At 42.8% G+C, this 17,531-nt stretch overlaps 1 protein-coding gene across 1 annotated transcript; it reads right to left on the reverse strand.

Annotated features, from left to right (window-relative positions):
- Positions 1-6,495: 6,495 nt before the first annotated feature.
- LOC110506529 (ataxin-1-like) lies at positions 6,496-15,724 on the reverse strand. The gene is made up of 3 exons (XM_021586210.3): positions 15,190-15,724; positions 12,307-13,454; positions 6,496-11,822 (listed from the first exon to the last, which is right to left on the reverse strand). The coding sequence occupies exons 2-3, from the start codon at positions 13,315-13,317 to the stop codon at positions 10,398-10,400; spliced, it is 2,436 nt and encodes an 811-aa protein (XP_021441885.3). The 5' UTR covers positions 13,318-13,454; positions 15,190-15,724; the 3' UTR covers positions 6,496-10,397.
- Between the last annotated feature and the right edge of the window lie 1,807 nt (positions 15,725-17,531).

Below are 17,531 nucleotides of genomic sequence, written 5' to 3' on the forward strand. Positions count from 1 at the left end.
ATTTAATGAGCCCTGTTTTTAGCAACATTCTCCTTCATTCCAGTATGTCCTCTTCAACTCAATATACAGTTGAAGTCGGGAAGTTTACATAGACTTAGGTTGGAGTCAAACCTATAGTTTTGGCAAGTCGGTTAGGACATCTACTTTGTGCACGACACAAGTAATTTTTCCAACAATTGTTTACAGAAAGATTACTTCACTTGTAATTCACTGTATCACAATTCCAGTGGGTCAGAAGTTTACATACGTAAGTTGACTGTGCCTTTAAACAGCTTTGAATATTCCAGAAAATTTAGAAGCTTCTGATAGGCTAATTGACATAATTTGAGTCAATTGGAGGTATTTCAAGGCCTACCTTCAAACTCAGTGCCTCTTTGCTTGATATCATGGGAAAATCAAAAGAAATCAGCCAAGACTTCAGAAAAAAAAGTTTGGGTCATCCTTGGGAGCAATTTCCAAACGCCTGAAGGTTTAAAGGTTTAAGTTTAAACACCTTGAGACCACGCAGTCATCATACCGCTCAGGAAGGAGACACTTTGTCTCCTAGAGATGAATGTACTTTGGTGCGAAATGGGCAAATCAATCCCAGAACAACAGCAAAGGACCTTGTGAAGATGCTGGAGGAAACGGGTACAAAAGTATCTATATCCACAGTAAAACGAGTCCTATATCGACAACCTGAAAGGCCACTCAGCAAGGAAGAAGCCACTGCCCCTAAACTGCCATTCAAAAAAGACAGACTACAGTTTGCAACTGCACATGGGGACAAAGATCGTACTTTTTGGAAAAATGTCTTCTGGTCTGATGAAACAAAAATAGAACTGTTTGGCCATAATGACCATTGTTATGTTTGGAGGAAAAGCGGGGAGGCTTGCAAGCCGAAGAACACCATCCCAACGGTGAAGCACGGGGGTGGCAGCATCATGTTGTGAGGGTGCTTTGCTGCAGGAGGGACTGGTGCACTTCACAAAATAGATGGCATCATGAGGCAGGAAAATGGTGTATATTGAAGCAACATCTCAAGACATCAGTCAAGAAGTTAAAGCTTGGTCGCAAATGGGTCTTCCAAATGGACAATGACCCCAAGCATACTTCCAAAGTTGTGGCAAAATGGCTTATTAAGAACAACAAAGTCAAGGTATTAGAGTGGCCATCACAAAGCCCTGACCTCAATCCTACAGAAAATTTGCAGGCAGAACTGAAAAGCGTGTGCGAGCAAGGAGGCCTACAAACCTGACTCAGTTACACCAACTCTGTCAGGAGGAATGAGCCAAAATTCACCCAACTTATTGTGGGAAGCTTATGGAAGGCTACCCAAAACGTTTGGCCCAAGTTAAACAATTTAAAGGCAATGCTACCAAATACTAATTGAGTGTATGTAAACTTCTGACCCACTGGGAATGTGATGAAAGAAATAAAATCTGAAATAAGTCATTCTACTATTTCCTCACATTCTTAAAATAAAGTGGTGAACCTAACTGACGACAGGGAATTTTTACTAGGATTAAATGTCAGGAAATGTGAAACTTGAGTTTAAATGTATTTGGCTAAGGTGTATGTAAACTTCTGACTTCCAACTGTATACTGCCACTACTGTAGGTCTCTTTGCCTTTTTATTAGTCACATTGACCTTCCTCAATCTGTTTTTCCCTCGTACCTTCTCAACACTCCATAACCTTTGCCAAGTAGTTGGTAATAATTTCATTTTTACTTTATGCATCTTCTGTTGCATTGACATTTTTGGCTCATCAAACCACAATCTTTGCTGCTGTTATTGTTCTGTATATGTTAGTTACCTCTAGGACATTTAGGACTCAACATGTGAACTGAGAATGCTATTTTATTAGCATTTTTCTAAATGCCCCAAATTGTCATATTTCCTTCCTCACCCAGCCAAGGTATTTAAAAATGCTCATGTGTCAGGGTAAATGCTATATTTTAAATAACGAATCTCTGCATTTTTCCAGTGATCTCACTTTGCAGAGTTCCACTGTCCAATGAGCATGTTTTAGACTCATTATTAAACCTGTTGACCCTTGACCAGTTGGGAGAGATCTCTGGTCTTATCTGTTTCATTGACCTCATACCAATTGATATTTATGCAACATGATGTGAATATATATATATATATATATATTTTGTAAAAAAAAATAAAAAAAGGGGGGATATTTTGTTTGTTGATGTATATAATAGCTGCAATTACACATTTTGCCATGTGTGGTTCTGTACTGTATGTATTTGTTTTTTCGTTCTCTTTGGTCATTTCTCAATTTCTTTCCTCAAAAGGTTACCTCTGATACACTGTTTCACAACTGAGCTCTGCAGACACATTGACAACATTACATGATTAGTTTTCTGAAGTATTCCTCAAGACAGAAACTAAGACTGGTTCTCAGTTTGAGCCACTACCAGGCTAAAGCCCACAACAGAATAGTATCCCGCTCAACAGGGAAAAGCTATTATATTCTAATTGTCCTTAAGAGTCTAGGAGCGGTTCAAACCTCTATGCAACAGTGCTGTTTATTCCAAGGGAAATTTGACTCTTAACTATGCAGAGTGCAGGAAAAAACAAATGGACTCAAATGTATAGAATTGTGCAACTCAGGCAATGCAACTCAGTGAGGCCTCTTTGGCCACAGATTCAGTGCCCTGGTCCATTAACTTATTTTCAGCAGGGTCATATCACTATCCTAATTTAAGATGCACAGAGAGCAGAGCCATGCTGCAGACAGTGTTGTCACACACGGTCATTATCTTTGCTACAAAATCTGTATCATTTCTGCCAAGTACTAAACGTATGGACACCTTTTCAATAATGAATACTGGGTATTCTGACTGATTTGAACTGGCAGCAGTGTCATCCTCACACCGTGGAATAATGCTATGGAAAATGTGGAGTACGCTCTTCGACATTAAAATACTACAAAGGAAATGGTATTGACAGTTTCCCAGGTTCTGTTTGTGCTTTTGAACAGCACTGTAAAGCTCTGCCTAGCGTGACAGTCTGGATTAGCACTGCATGTTGTGAAACTGCATTTGTATTCTACTTCTACTATTCTATGCCTGCCTGTTTTTGTTCAATTTAATCAAGACTGTTCTTTGAACTTTGGCCTTTTTACTAGTCTATCAGGATATTCTCTTGATGTCCATGTTTACAAAGGAAATCCTTTTAAGAAGGCCAAAATCAATGAGGGTAAACAAAAGTGAAAAGGAGAACACTATGCTAGTTCTGTTGTCAGAATGGTACTTTTACAGCAGCTGTTCTGCTACTTGATTAACAGATGTACAGATCATATTAGAAAGCAGGAATAGAATGTGGAAATAAACATTGACACCCACGCTGTGTGTAAATTCAGTCTCTCTTCTCTCTCAGTTCACCCTATGCTCTAGTCAGCAAATAAAGCATGCCACTCAAATGGACTGGCTCTTTCCAGGCCACAGTGGCCTCTCTATTCATGGCAGACACAGACAGTGTAATAAGCCTCTATAACACCTAGACAGTAGTGCTGTCCAATGCTAACTATGGGGTGTGAACAGAGCAGGAACATGGAACATGGAATGAAAGGAATATCACTGGTGTATTGTTCTGTAGTTAAACAACTCTATAGGTAATTCAGACATAATCCTGAAACTCAAGTTTGACCTCTGTGGTAATTAAATCATTGATAACCCAAAGCTGCAGATGAGATGGTTCATGACCCTGGAACTAGCTCCAGAACCCACATATCACCTCTCCATGTGGACCAGTCAAAGAAGAGACCAAATAAAACACAACTCTGGACATAGGGTAATAGTAAGTATATATATATATATTATTGTGTTTACTTAACAAACATGATAAATGCAATATCTCCAAGAAGTTAGCTGTAACAATAAAAATACAATATCTTTGTGTCCTTAAGTACATAGAATTAAAACAGCAAAACAAAAACAAAACAGCATTAAGTAGTTCACAGCGGTACAAATATACAGTACAAATCTATTTTATTCAAAAAGAGTACAAATAAAAAAACGCAACAAAATATAGTTATTAATGCTTTGTAAAGTTCAGGTAGGTGTAGGGTACTGTATTCTAAGGGAGCACTTTGGATAGACAACTAAGGCTTTTGATACGAATCAATACATATTGGTACGGCCATACGATATTAAAACTCACTATACAAAAGTTTATACAACCTGGATTATATTTGAGGATTGAATATTACATACATCATTGCATATATTTTGCAGATTTTATACTTTAAAAAAAGATGCAGTTTCTTTTAAAACTAGTCAAATGTCACGTAAAAAGCAGTAACTTTAGTGCCAAAATACAAATGTAAAATCTGAAAATACCCAACGACTCCATTAACTTTGAACCATTCTCATCTTCCTGATTTAATTCTGCATCTCTAGTGCCTGGCAACAACACCATCCCATCCAGTCTATTTACCTTAGTCATACAAGATCAGACCAACAGGGCTACTTTATACAGGGGTCATAAAGCCTTTTTCCATAATCACAAAACAAAAACAGACCATACAGTTACCAATAAAGAAAAGTTGTCACTGGTTTGAAAAGCCTCACATTCTCTCCCAAGTAGATCAGACAGGACCAGAACAAAAATACATTGAGCCCAACCTCTCACCTTCAGGGACCTACTCCCAACATGCACTCACATTAACAACAGAGGTGTGTGTGTGTGTGTGTGTGTGTGTGTGTAAAAAAACAACAACAGTGAGTCAGTTACTGGTCCAGCTTTCAAGCAGCGATAGGGACTCACCCTAACATGATCCCTCACTGTAACCTCTCCCTATCCGGAGATACAGTCCATCTCCAAATGCCTTTCTGCTTATGAATAAAACACCAGGAGAGTGCCAAGAGGGGTCAATACAACAAGAGTGAACTGATCCACCTTCGCAGCTACAGAAAAACAGGGAAACTGGGTCACTTATAAGCATCATTCCATGAACACATTGTACAGATCTTAAGGCATTATTGACAAGCTTGATAATAGCCATACAAAACATTATCTCTACAAACATGCACAACTGACAAGTGATTGTTTCATTGGGTTTTGTGTTTAGCGCTAATAATTAAAAACTTCAATTAACTAACCGTTAATTTTATAATACTATAAAGGATGGCAAATTAGTGCAATTTTCTTTGACTATGTAATAAGAAGAGTGAGGTCAAAAACGTACAGGTCCAATGTTTCCCCTTTCTTACGATGGTTAGAGTCAAGAGAATAACCTAGAAAATGGCTGAAGTAGCACTTTCACGCTCCGAGCAGAAGTCTGAGAACGATGCTAGTCTGACTAACAGAGGGCGTGCTGCTAATGTGCCTGTCCACCTGACTGTCTGCTGAGAGTCAGAGTGGTCATACGGCCACTGCCTCATACCGTGTTCAAGACAGAGAGGAAGAGGTCAATAAACAGGAGGCACTGCTTTGCACCTAGAATGGTTGTCCCAGACCAGAATACTGTGTTTGATACACATGTTGTGTGGCAAGGCAAGGGGAGGAGAGGAGGTGGTAAGACACAGAAGTGCTGTTTGTTAATAATATTTTACTGAAGTAAGAATATCTGGAGGAAAGAGTGTGTTGATGAGCAGTGGGGTGTTCCAGGAAGCAGGATCATTACCTTAGCCAGGTAACTTTGATAAACAGTCAAATACATCTCTTGATTTTTATTTAGAAAACTAAACCCCAATATGGATTGTTGGTTGTCAAGTCAATTATACAATTACAAATTTCAAAGTTCATATATCTAGAAAAAAAAATGCAGTTTTCCTGTTTTTTGGGGGACTGTTAGCTGGCTAACTCATTGATCCTGCTTTCTAGAAGAGCCCCCAGGGAGGTGGGACATGAGATGCAACCCATTCACAAAACATTTGACAACAGTGCACAGACACAGGCAGGCTGACAGCGTCCTGACAGCATCCTTTTTCAGAGCATCTGCACTCTCCACACCATCTCCTATAAAATGTGAGACAGGCCCAGCTGAGAGCCCTTGGTAAGGCAGTACATTTTGGAGAGTAAAAGTTCACCAAAGAGAAGACTCTGACCCTACAGGGCTGAAATACACACCTTAACATTCATACCATATCTAACCAAGGGATTGCTACACGTGACCAAGAAAGATCGTAAGGCCAAAATCTAACTGGATATCCATGCACATAATTTGAATTTCAGCACAAATCCATAGACGTCAATGACAGATTTACATAACAATTTGAGTTACACATGCATACCCATCTCTGGTCATGATTTGGTCTGTACTACCTGGCAGCGTAAGGTGGAGGTAATAAGCTGAGCTGACTGGAACAAAACACTGTGCTGAACTTAGGTTAGTGACAACTAAGGGTCTGAACGAAACACTGTGCTGAACTTAGGTTAGTGACAACTAAGGGTCTGAACGAAACACTGTGCTGAACTTAGGTTAGTGACAACTAAGGGTCTGAACAAAACACTGTGCTGAACTTAGGTTAGTGACAACTAAGGGTCTGAACAAAACACTGTGCTGAACTTAGGTTAGTGACAACTAAGGGTCTGAACAAAACACTGTGCTGAACTTAGGTTAGTGACAACTAAGGGTCTGAACAAAAACAACCAACCAAAAACAAAATAAATCCACTATATTCAGACACCCAATAGTGGGCAATGATAAGCTATAGTACTCAGAGAGATCAGTGTACAATGACTGCATCAGCCACCTTCTTATATAGATTACAAACCTGTCCTACCCCATAGTAGGTACACTTGGTCACTGAAGAGCAGAATACTTCAGAGTTTACTGCATAGCACATCCTTAAACTACATGACATATTTTCAGGTATTCTGTTTAACTGTATTGCTTATAGCATAAAAAAATGTAACAAACGTAAATTACTGTAAAAAATAAATTAATAAGTATTGAACGGTTTATGGCTAAATGTCTACTGCTCCACTGTGGAAAATCATCCAGCTCATCTCTGTATGGCATTTAACCACTACCGTATTTAAAAACATGTATATTTCAACAAAATTACAGATTGGTTGTTATGACTGTATCAAATGGCATGTGACTCTGCCCTGATCAGGCCTAACGGACCGCCCCTCTCCTTCAGGAACATTCTCTCATGGCTTGTTGTCAAAGACTGTCTGAGGTTTTATCCTCAGTGAACCGTGTGTCCTTGGAGGCTCCACTCAACAGAAATGTTCTGGAGGCAGTAGGGTGGTGGAGTTGGAAGGGGTGTATGAACTAGATTTGACACAGCCGTCTATAAATAGCGTGGATGAGGGACTCAAGTCCGTTAGAAGGCATTGGATGTCACCACACACAATCACCAGTCTTCACCTCAGAGCTCAAAGCCCAGGATACAAGGACAGACAGGACAGCAGATAGATGCTCTAACACACAGTTACCTTCTCACACAGTATCGGTGAGCCTGGGATATTAATGCTTGGATCTGTGTTGGAGCACATCATGTGACACAGGTGATATCAAAACAAATACACATTATTTGCAGACAAGGACTATCGGTTCAGAAGTGACCAGAGACATTAAAACTAGACAAAACTGAGGTGAAATGTCTTTCTGACAAGAGGATTAACAGTGAAGACATTTTAGAAGATAAAGAAAAACAGAATTACCATAAGCTAAGTGGAATGTCTGTCTGCTTTATGGAATGACATATCAAACTAAATGCCTGTCTGCTTTATGGAATGACATATCAAACTAAATGTCTGTCTGCTTTATGGAATGACATGTCAAACTAAAAGTCTGTCTGCTTTATGGAATGACATATCAAACTAAATGTCTGTCTGCTTTATGGAATGACATATCAAACTAAATGTCTGTCTGCTTTATGGAATGACATATCAAACTAAATGTCTGTCTGCTTTATGGAATGACATATCAAACTAAATGTCTGTCTGCTTTATGGAATGACATATCAAACTAAATGTCTGTCTGCTTTATGGAATGACATATCAAACTAAATGTCTGTGTGATTTTTGCATCTGCTCTAATTGCACTTCATCTTGATTTCATCCACTTGAAGTTTCTGTGACTAAAATCTGTGTCCGAAAAAAGAGAACTGCAGCATTTTGTCTTGGCTAATTTGTAAACAGTGTCAACCATGCAAGTCAGTTTCTCTATTGCCAAAACTACCTTAAGAACACTTCAAAAAAATATAATAGCTACAAAAACATTTTCCCTTCATAAAAAAAAAAAGAAGAATCTATTTGTGATTCCCATTACAAGGTCAGTGTGAATCAACAGGTGAAGTTTTCTATGTGCAATACAAGACAATCTTAAGGTCCACTGGAAATAATATTGCCATGGACAAAATAAAACAATTCTACATGTACACAAATAGATTAAAAGACAAAGGAGAGGACAAAACAGAGGACAGTTAAGATGCTCACCACTGATTTGGAGTCAAGCCTCTCTGGGAGATGCACTTGAATAAAACCATATAGAGTAACTATATAGGGTAACCATATAAAACCATAATGAATACTATCAGTGAGGATCAGAGCCCGAACCTCCAGTCCATCAAAAAGGAGACTATTCTCTTCAGAATAAATGCCTGGTTTTTGAAATAAAAAGAATTTCAAAAGGCATGCTTTGATTGTGAATCTGGAATAACAAAGATCAAAACATTTCAGAGCCAAATTGTGCATCACCTTTGAAAAGCAGGAACATTTCAGGGTTAAAGATAGTATTAGGTCTGATACACAAGCTGTATATTTATATAAAAACAATAACAAAATATACAGAAAACCGCAAATAAACAGAAAATACACTATTGCTTCGATTTTGGTAACTGAGCAAGGATTGACTGGTCTCATATACCCATTTCACAGTCGTGTAAGCTGACTTGGCCAGATAACATATCTAGTGCCATCCTGCTTTTAAACGAGCAGAGGCACATAGTTAGCTAGCCACGAACAACCTAAAACAGGCTGGAAAATGGCAGGATAACCTTAAACCAATTATATTAACTGGAAAGCAAGCCAAAAGATCCCCCCCAGTTTGTGTTGGGACAATAGTGTGAAAAAGGTAAGAAGCAGGGCCAACTCAATCCCCTCCAACACACACACAGGATTCCCCCTCATAGGCCCAGGGGCTGCTGTACTGAGAGAGCCAACATGGCTCTATGGGGAGGTTTCACTTTCTCAGCCAGTACTGCTCCATGCAGGCATCATTCCCACAGGTGACATTGGTGGAGACCAGCCCGTGCCTCCAGTAGTGGTGTCTACTAATACAATGACAGTAAACAGTCACCAGCCAGAGGAATGCTGAGAGGTGTAGCAGGCAGGGAGGGCTGCATTCGGGAAGATGAGTTGTGTTGTGGTTACTATGATAATCACTATGATACTGGAATGCATGATCTCTTTTGGTTTCTTTCGAAAGGAAAACTGACATGTAACTGTGGCACAAAGTGGGGTTGGGGTGTAAAATGAAAAACGGGGAAGCGTGGTTTGTGCATTACGAAAGGAGTGAGCGGTTTCCTAGGTTCTGATTGGTTGATTGAAGGAGCTGATTGAAAGACCTCTATGGCTGCCTACCCTCCTCTCAGACCCTCTCTCAGCAGACTGGGCCCTACGAGGAGAGGCAGGGAGACGAGGGAGAGTGTCTGTGCCTTGGTAGGTCCTCTGCTCCTACTAGAGAAGCACACTAAGTGACGATGACACGTCAAGAGTCTGCATCAAGAGAACCAACATCATTGGAGGGAAAAGCATCTATGTGCCGATGCCAGCAATTCAGCTCCACAAGTGTGCCTTTAGTCTTTTTTTCTTTTTGGAGAACGCTTTTGAAGGTAACAGACCAAAATAGAAATGTGGGGGAGACAGAGCATAATAGGATAGCTATGTTCTTGTCACTGTCAGACCCTCTGTCTACCAGAGATGGGCTACATATTCTCCCCAGTCTTGGGTTTCCAGAGATGGTTTGGTCAAAGAAGAGAGAACGTCCAGTGAATGCGATCACCTGTGATAAGGATGGTTCTGAGGGTTGGTTCACCTGTGATAAGGATGGTTCTGAGGGTTGGTTCACCTGTGATAAGGATGGTTCTGAGGGGTTGGTAGGGATGAAGGAAGATGCAGTCTGAGGACTTTGGTAGGCGATTCACCAGCTACATACACTCCCTGCTTCTGCATCCGCTCCCTGTCAGCCTGGGAGAACAGAGACCCTATCTCCTGATCACTGGACCAGGAGCTGTCCTGACTGACTGACTACCAAATAGAACGGACCTGACCAGCCACAAGACCAGGTAGTTCCTCTGAAAACAAAGAGCTTGTAATCTTATTAGGTGTGCAAAATATTCAAACATTCTGAGGCTACATTTCCACTATTTATCCCCTTTCTCGCTCTCTGATGCTTTCGCTCCTCTGACAGTCTCTTCTGTGGTGTGGACTGCTGTGGTTGGTGCTACTTCCCAGCGTTAGAGCGCCCCTCAATGGACAGTTTGACCTCCTGTGGGATGAAGGAGGGTCGAGAGGAGGACAGCTGAGGGTGCGCCCCTTCCTCCACCTTCATGCATCTCTGAAGGCCTGGGGCGGACCAGCGCCTCTGAGACGCGCTCGACACTGTCGACACCACTCCCACCCCCGCCCCTGGACGAACAGATCCCTCCGTGTGCAAATAGTAACTGCTCTGGCTCCTAGTGTGCTCTGCTGAAGTCCTATTTGGTCTGGTAGGCATCTCACTCTGCCCAACACCCCCTAGTTGCATGGGCTCCTCTTTATCCCCCCTCTCCCTCTCTCTGTGGACGCGTTCCATCCTGAAGTGAGGCTGTGGCCTGGGCTGCTGGGGGGCAGGGGGCCCCATGGGCTGGCCGATGGCCCCTGATGTGGAGTTGGCTTTGGTGGAAGTCCTGGCTTGGGTCTGCTGCTGCTGTTGTTGTTGTTGTTGTTGTTGCTGCTGCTGCTGCTGCAGGAGCTGTTTCTGTTGCTGGGGCGGCTGCTGCAGAGTGATGGACACACACACGTCTCCTACCTGCAGGTGGTGGCAGGCCAGGCCATAGAGCTGGGCCGTGCGCTCTGGGCTACAGGAGGACCAGCCCTGGCCAAACACAAAGAAGGGGTGCTCCGGGGGCACGTCGATGGTCACCTTGCTCTGCTGCTCGCCAACTGTGAAGTGCAGCACCACCAGGCCGGGTCTCTGCTGGCTAGTCCTGATGTCCACCACCATGCTGGAGTCGATCTTCAGCCCCCCGCTCACCTCAGCACTCCGCACAAAGTCCTGAGTCTGCAGGTCCTCCACACGCTTCAGCTCCCCCGTGGCCAGCTGGATGATGGCCCCCTTCATGAAATGGGAGGGATTGGAGGGGGCAGGGGTGGGCGCCGGGGCCTGCGTGAGTGCTGCCGTGACTGGGACAGAAAAAGGCTGCTGGGGGTGCTGCTCCACGGCGGCCAGCTCCACCACAGCCCTGTCTGGGAGGCACACTCTGGCTGGAGATTCAGAGGCTTTAGAGTAGGGGGTGGGGGAGGCCATGGTGACAGCAGAGGTGTCATCATTGGTTTGGCTGGGGTAGTGCTGGGGTGGCTGTTGATGTTGGTGGGGGAGGTGGTGGTGGTGATAGTCTAAGGGGACCAGGACTGTCTGTCCATTGGCCAAGATGACAGTGTGGCCTGGCTGCCCTGCCTGCTGTTGATGGGCCATCACTCGGGGGTCTCCATACACCGCAGGGTGGATCGCGTACCCTGTCCGGCCAGCACTCTCCCCTGCCTCCCCATGAGCCTCTCTGCCTCTCTGAGAGCCCTGGGATAGGTTCAGGGGACCAAAGGACACCTCTTTGCGGCCTCCACTCACACCTTGGACAGGAGAGGCTAGGCGACCAACGACCTGCTGAACCTTGAGGATGACAAAAGATTCATCTTATTAACACATTTCAATCAACCAACCTTTTTATCTTTAAATGTAATAAATTGTTGTGTCTGAGAAAAAGGGAAAAAAAGACTTCATTTTTTTCCTCTTGTACCTCCTCTCAACCACCATTATTAAGCCTCAGAAAGCAGTGGTTTCCTATCAACTCTAGTCGAGACCACAAACCAGAGCATTTTTAGTCTTTCCTAGAAGCAGCAGGCAGTGTGTGGATGTGACTGGTTGCCCAATGATCAGCACACCCTCAACAAAGTAATAAAGGACGGAAGTGGAGGGGAACATGGATATTGTGCCACAGCAGACACTAAATAAAGTCAGAATTTTGGACAATTCAAATCAAAACTCCTTATTGGAAAATTGAAAATAAATATTTGACTTATGGAGTAGATTTGAAATAAATTAAAATAAGTAAATACATGCGTGTAAGTAATTACAACAAAACCTCAAGTCTTACCTCCAGGTCAGTGTCTGGGGTGCTGCGCTGCCCAGGCGAAGCCCTCTCGTCCAGCCTGCGGCTCTTCAGGCTTCTGTCCTGTGCGTGCTCCAGTGCTACAGAGGCAGATGCTGCCTGCGGCAGCCGTGGATTCCTGGCATTGTAGACTGAGTCCTGGAGCATCTCCCTGGCTGCCTGCTCCCTCTCCCCTCCATTCACCTCCCTATCCCCGTCTGTCTCCTGCTCCCTGCTGTAGGGGTCCCAGGGGGCAGGTGCAGCCCTGGTTCCCCGAGAGTGGTAAAAGACAGGCACTCCCCGAGGACTGAGCTCTGCGGCGGGCAGTGCACCCAGGTGCTGCTGGTGCTGGGCAGCCTGCTCCGAGGTCAGCATCAGCGGGACACCTCCGGACGACCCCACTTTGGCAAAGGCATGGGCAGATACATGTGTCTGGGTAGGAGGGGAGACCACCCCCTCCTGGATGACTGACTGGTAGGGGACCAGGTGGGGCTGGGAGAGGGTGCCCGAGGGAGAGATCAGGGAGCTGGGGACAAAGCCAGGGGGGACTGCATAAGGGACTGCACCGTATGGGGAGACAAACTGGAAAGAGGAGTGGGGGATCTGGGCATAGCCTAGAGGGGGATAGGAGATCCCTGGATGATGCTGTAGGATAGATGAGGGGACAGTGTAAGCTGGAGAGATATGGCTTAACATTGGGTGTAGACTGGTCTGGGAGTAGGAGACAGAGGGGAGAGCCACCCTATAGAGCATGCTGTACTGGTCAACGGGCAGCCCTTGGAGGCCCTCAGCACTCTCTACTCCATAGTGTAGACCAGGCTGGGCACGCAGCCACTCTTCTGCTGTGCCTCCTCCCTGAGTGTCACTACTGACCCCTGAGCTCTGAGTGGCCACTTCTCCTCCTCCCCCCACCCCACTTCCTGCCCCTCCTCCCGCACTACTACTACTGGTGCTGTTGTTGAGATCCCTCTTCTTGGGAGGCAGGCACTCCTGATTGCGCTCGTGACCTGGCTTCATGGCGGTGCCCTGTAGTCTTGTCTGGGCTTGAAAGGCTCTTTATTGTGCAGCACGGGGAGTGGAGCCTGTCAGCCAGGCAATCAGCACCACAGGAACCAGCTCTGAGAACCTGAAGCTGACCTCATCCACCGTCTCACCTAGAAACACAGAGAGAGACTGTGTGACCAGCCGTCAGACGACCCCAAGGATTCACCTTAACATACTACATCAACACATACTGGACCCACGTCACAAGCCAGGCTTAGAGTGCCAAGATGTTTGAGAGAGAAAGTAGATGAAAGGAAACTTGTGTTTCCAGACCTAGGCACAGGAGATCCACAAAATGATGGACACAAACAAACCAAATTAACTGAATTTCAGTTAAAGATGCACCATGCGGAAATCGCTCCGCCACTTCCTGGTTGCTAAAATTCTAATAGTTTGCCTGATTTCAGTTTGGTGACATAACATGCAAGTATAGTTTAGAGAATCACTATCTTCTAACCAATTTGAAGTATAGTTTCTATAACCAAAAGTAAAATATGCAAAAACAAAACTTTAGGGACGAATAAGCATTATAAGCATTTATCTATACTTGCAATAACATCTGCTAACCATGTGTATGTGACCAATAACATTGGATTTGACTAGAAATAGCACACATAGAACACATCTACCACCTCTTAGACTTGCTTTAAATGAGAATCACAGATCTATATCACACTTCTATGTGAATTTGGTCAGGTCACCCAAAAAGTTACATATTGCAGCTTTTAACTCTGGATATTATTTCCTTGAATAATTAGGCCTCCGTGTGATGACAGGAGGCGAGAAAACCAACAGCACCATAAAGATTAGGCACACACTTCAGCTCATTTTATGGTCTGTGCCATATTGCTTTCTCCCCATGGCAACAAGTTGTTACTTGCTGAACTGTATGGCATAGTGAATAACAGCACACAAAAGAAATGGAGAGTAAGAGAGTAATGGAGAGACTTCTCTACACCTCAGCTGCTGCAACCAGAAATTCTTTCAGATTATTCAGAACCCTTTTTTTCAGCTTGCCTAATTATATTGTCTCGTCCCATGACACGGCTGTGTATTTTCTCCACAGTCAATTGGATTATTAGTTGGAAGCCATGGGAGGGAAACGTACAGGTGAAGACAGATTTGAGGCTGTTAAAACACCCAGGCATGCACAAACACCTACACAACAACCCTCTTCCACCCACACATATCCTCCCATTCTTTATAAAACCTTATATAAACGTCTTAAATGACCCACATCACATGGCTCACTTTCTACGTGCAGAGGAGCGAAAGACAGCAGGGTACTTGATATTTTCATAAATTTAGTGCTAACATTTCCCCCGAATATAGCCTATATGTCCATTAAGAAATGTTGCATTATTCGCTACAGTAGGCCTATTTGGTGAAATATGCTGTTTTCATCTTCTTTGAATAGGAGCATAGATCATGTTTTTGTTATTCGCAAAGTAGAACATTGGACAAACTGCACTATCTGATATCAAATTGATTAAGCTCTCCTGCTAGTTCTCTGGCTAAAACTGAAATTTGAGTTTGGATGGGAGTCAAAAGTAGCAATCTGGTTGGGTGTTTCCTCATGTCATTCATACAAGATTGAGAATACTCATTATCAAATAATTGGATGACAATTACCTACGGTTGTGGGCATAGTTAGAAAAGTTAACTTTCGTGGAATCAAAATAATAGTGAAGTGAGAAGGCCAGGCAACGTCAGAATTTATGGCTGGACATCAGCGAACACTAGTAATGGCTAGCTAGTTAGCTGAATAGCCATTTATCACCTGTTATTATCGTTCAAATATAGTATCTCCAAACGCCACTACTTCCTGTCTTCTCGTGCACTTACCTCCAAATATCATTGTGGATATGCCTCAACTGCCTTACGCTTTCGGAACAGTTAATATGATAAGGAAATGTGGATGAAATCAATGCTGATTAGTCGAGCCCATATCGGAGGCCAGCAGACGAAAACCCAGTGGCGCTCCTAGATGACGTCACACACAGTAAATTCAATTTCCTGGGTGATTTTGAGGCATATAAATCCTATCATTTTCATAAATGTGAGCTTCATGGCCAATAAAAAACATACACACGTTTACCTTCTGCTAGGAATACCTGAATTGCCATTTTCCCCCGAATGTCTGTATGCACAAATGAGGGAATGATCTATTTCCCTTCGGAACACACATTACCCTGTTCCTCTCTAAATGGCAATCCCCTGGCAATGAAAAAACGTGGTATTTTAGCCCATTATGGGTCTCTCCTTGGGATACTTTAGGAGGTTCTTGAATTACAAATGCAGTCCTTTCTCAGATTTACAGTACCGGTATGTTATTGTGACGAGTTGTTTTTGCAATTTTCCCGGTTGATGCTCTAGTATTACAGCAGGGGGTGCTGGTGGCCTTAATGATATACGTTAGAGTGTACAGTAGCTTTGCATTTTATTATACATACACTGACTGTAGTGTGACCTGATTTGACTAATATCAGACCTGCATATAGCATGGTTAATATATTAATTTGCTGAGAGAAAACACACGGAGGCAGAACTCCACTCCTTCCTAGAGGGAATCTCGCTACTATCAGAGACCGACCAAGAAGATCTCAACTCCCCCTTCACTCTTGAGGAGATCCTGGAGGCAAATACCTCCATGCCACCTAATAAGTCCCCAGGCCCAGATGGATTCCCCAGAGAGTTCTACAAAGCTTTTTGGCCCCAGCTTAGCCCTATTTTCAAGCCAATGCTGGAGGATTTTTGAAAAAACTGAGTTCTCCCAGACTCAATACACATGCAGTGGGGCAAAAAAGTATTTAGTCAGCCACCAATTGTGCAAGTTCATCATAGGTACACTTCAACTATGACAGAGAAAATGAGAAGAAAAAAAATCCAGAAAATCACATTGTAGGATTTTTAATGAATTTATTTGCAAATTATGGTGGAAAATAAGTATTTGGTCAAATACCTGGGCATTTCATCCCAAATATGTTCTCACTCACCTATAGTAGGCAACCCAGACTTGCCAAAAGCCCTGAGGGATGCCAACTTTAATCTTTGGCATACTCTAGGAATCAGGACCTTTTCAGACCTATTTCATCAGAAAACCACTGAAATCCTTTCAAGAGCTCTGCAGTGAATTCAATGTGCATAGATCCCATTTTTTTGTATTATCTTCAAATTAGACATGTCATTTTCTCATTTACTTCCAAGAGAAGGTTTAGAATCAGTTGAATGAAGTTGAAACCCTTCTTGTCACAGCACAATCCATTGAAGGCAAATATCTTATATCTATAGACACCTTTCTGAGAAAGGAGGCTCCTCCTTTACTCCTTTGAAAATAATCTGGGAAAAGGACCTTGGTCTGACTATCAGTGATGAGTTATGGGCAGAGCTTTGCGACAGGGTATACTGCTCCTCTACGAATGTAAAAATGAAATAATCTAATTACACATTTTTGTACACATTTTTATTACACTCCTTTGAGACTCCATAGAATGAAAACAGACATTTCTCCTAACTGTAAAAGATGTACCTCTGAAAGTGGAACCTATATGCATGTATTTTAGAGTTGTAGATTGCCAGATACTGCTATACATACTGCTGCACAGAAAATACTAGATGTACAGTAGATATGACCCCGTGTGTCTCTTCTTAATGCCCAGCAGGACTTTGTTCTTGATCCTGACAGAAAATTTGCTTATGATGATTACATACTTTGCTAAGAAATGTATTCTCCTATTGTGGGCCTCTAATACCTCTCCTACATTTAAAATGTGGATTGACCAGATTGTTGACTTTCTCCCTCTTGAAAAGCTCACTAATGACCTCCACAGAGACAGCCCAAGTTTGATAGACTCTGGTCTCCACTACTCAACTATATTTCAAACTGGACAGAGTGAATGGGGTGATTAGGGAAATGAGCAGATACATGTTGTGTAAGGTGCTGTAAAATCTAAAAACTAATCATTTGCTCATCGTCTCAGCGAAGGCTGGAAATAGCTAATAAGAACCTTGATAGTGCTGGTGCAAGTTTTATATACATATTAATTTTTTTATAATTATTCTTTGTGTGTATATTTTTTTATTTTATATATTTTTTAAAGTCTGTCACATCTGTGAATGTGGAATGTGTTTTGTTGGTTGATTGAAAAACAAGAAAAGTTAACTTTAAATTGAAAAAAAAAAAAAAT

The sequence above is a fragment of the Oncorhynchus mykiss genome, chromosome 26, assembly GCF_057628025.1.
Source record: "Oncorhynchus mykiss isolate SJ-2025 chromosome 26, ASM5762802v1, whole genome shotgun sequence".
NCBI classification, from domain to species: Eukaryota; Metazoa; Chordata; class Actinopteri; order Salmoniformes; family Salmonidae; genus Oncorhynchus; species Oncorhynchus mykiss.

Coding starts and splice junctions, on each gene's coding strand:
- LOC110506529 (XM_021586210.3), bottom strand. CDS start 13,317: ATGAAGCCAGGTCACGAGCGCAATCAGGAGTGCCTGCCTCCCAAGAAG. Junction 11,823..12,306: donor CCCCAGACACTGACCTGGAG/GTAAGACTTGAG, acceptor GTCATCCTCAAG/GTTCAGCAGGTCGTTGGTCG.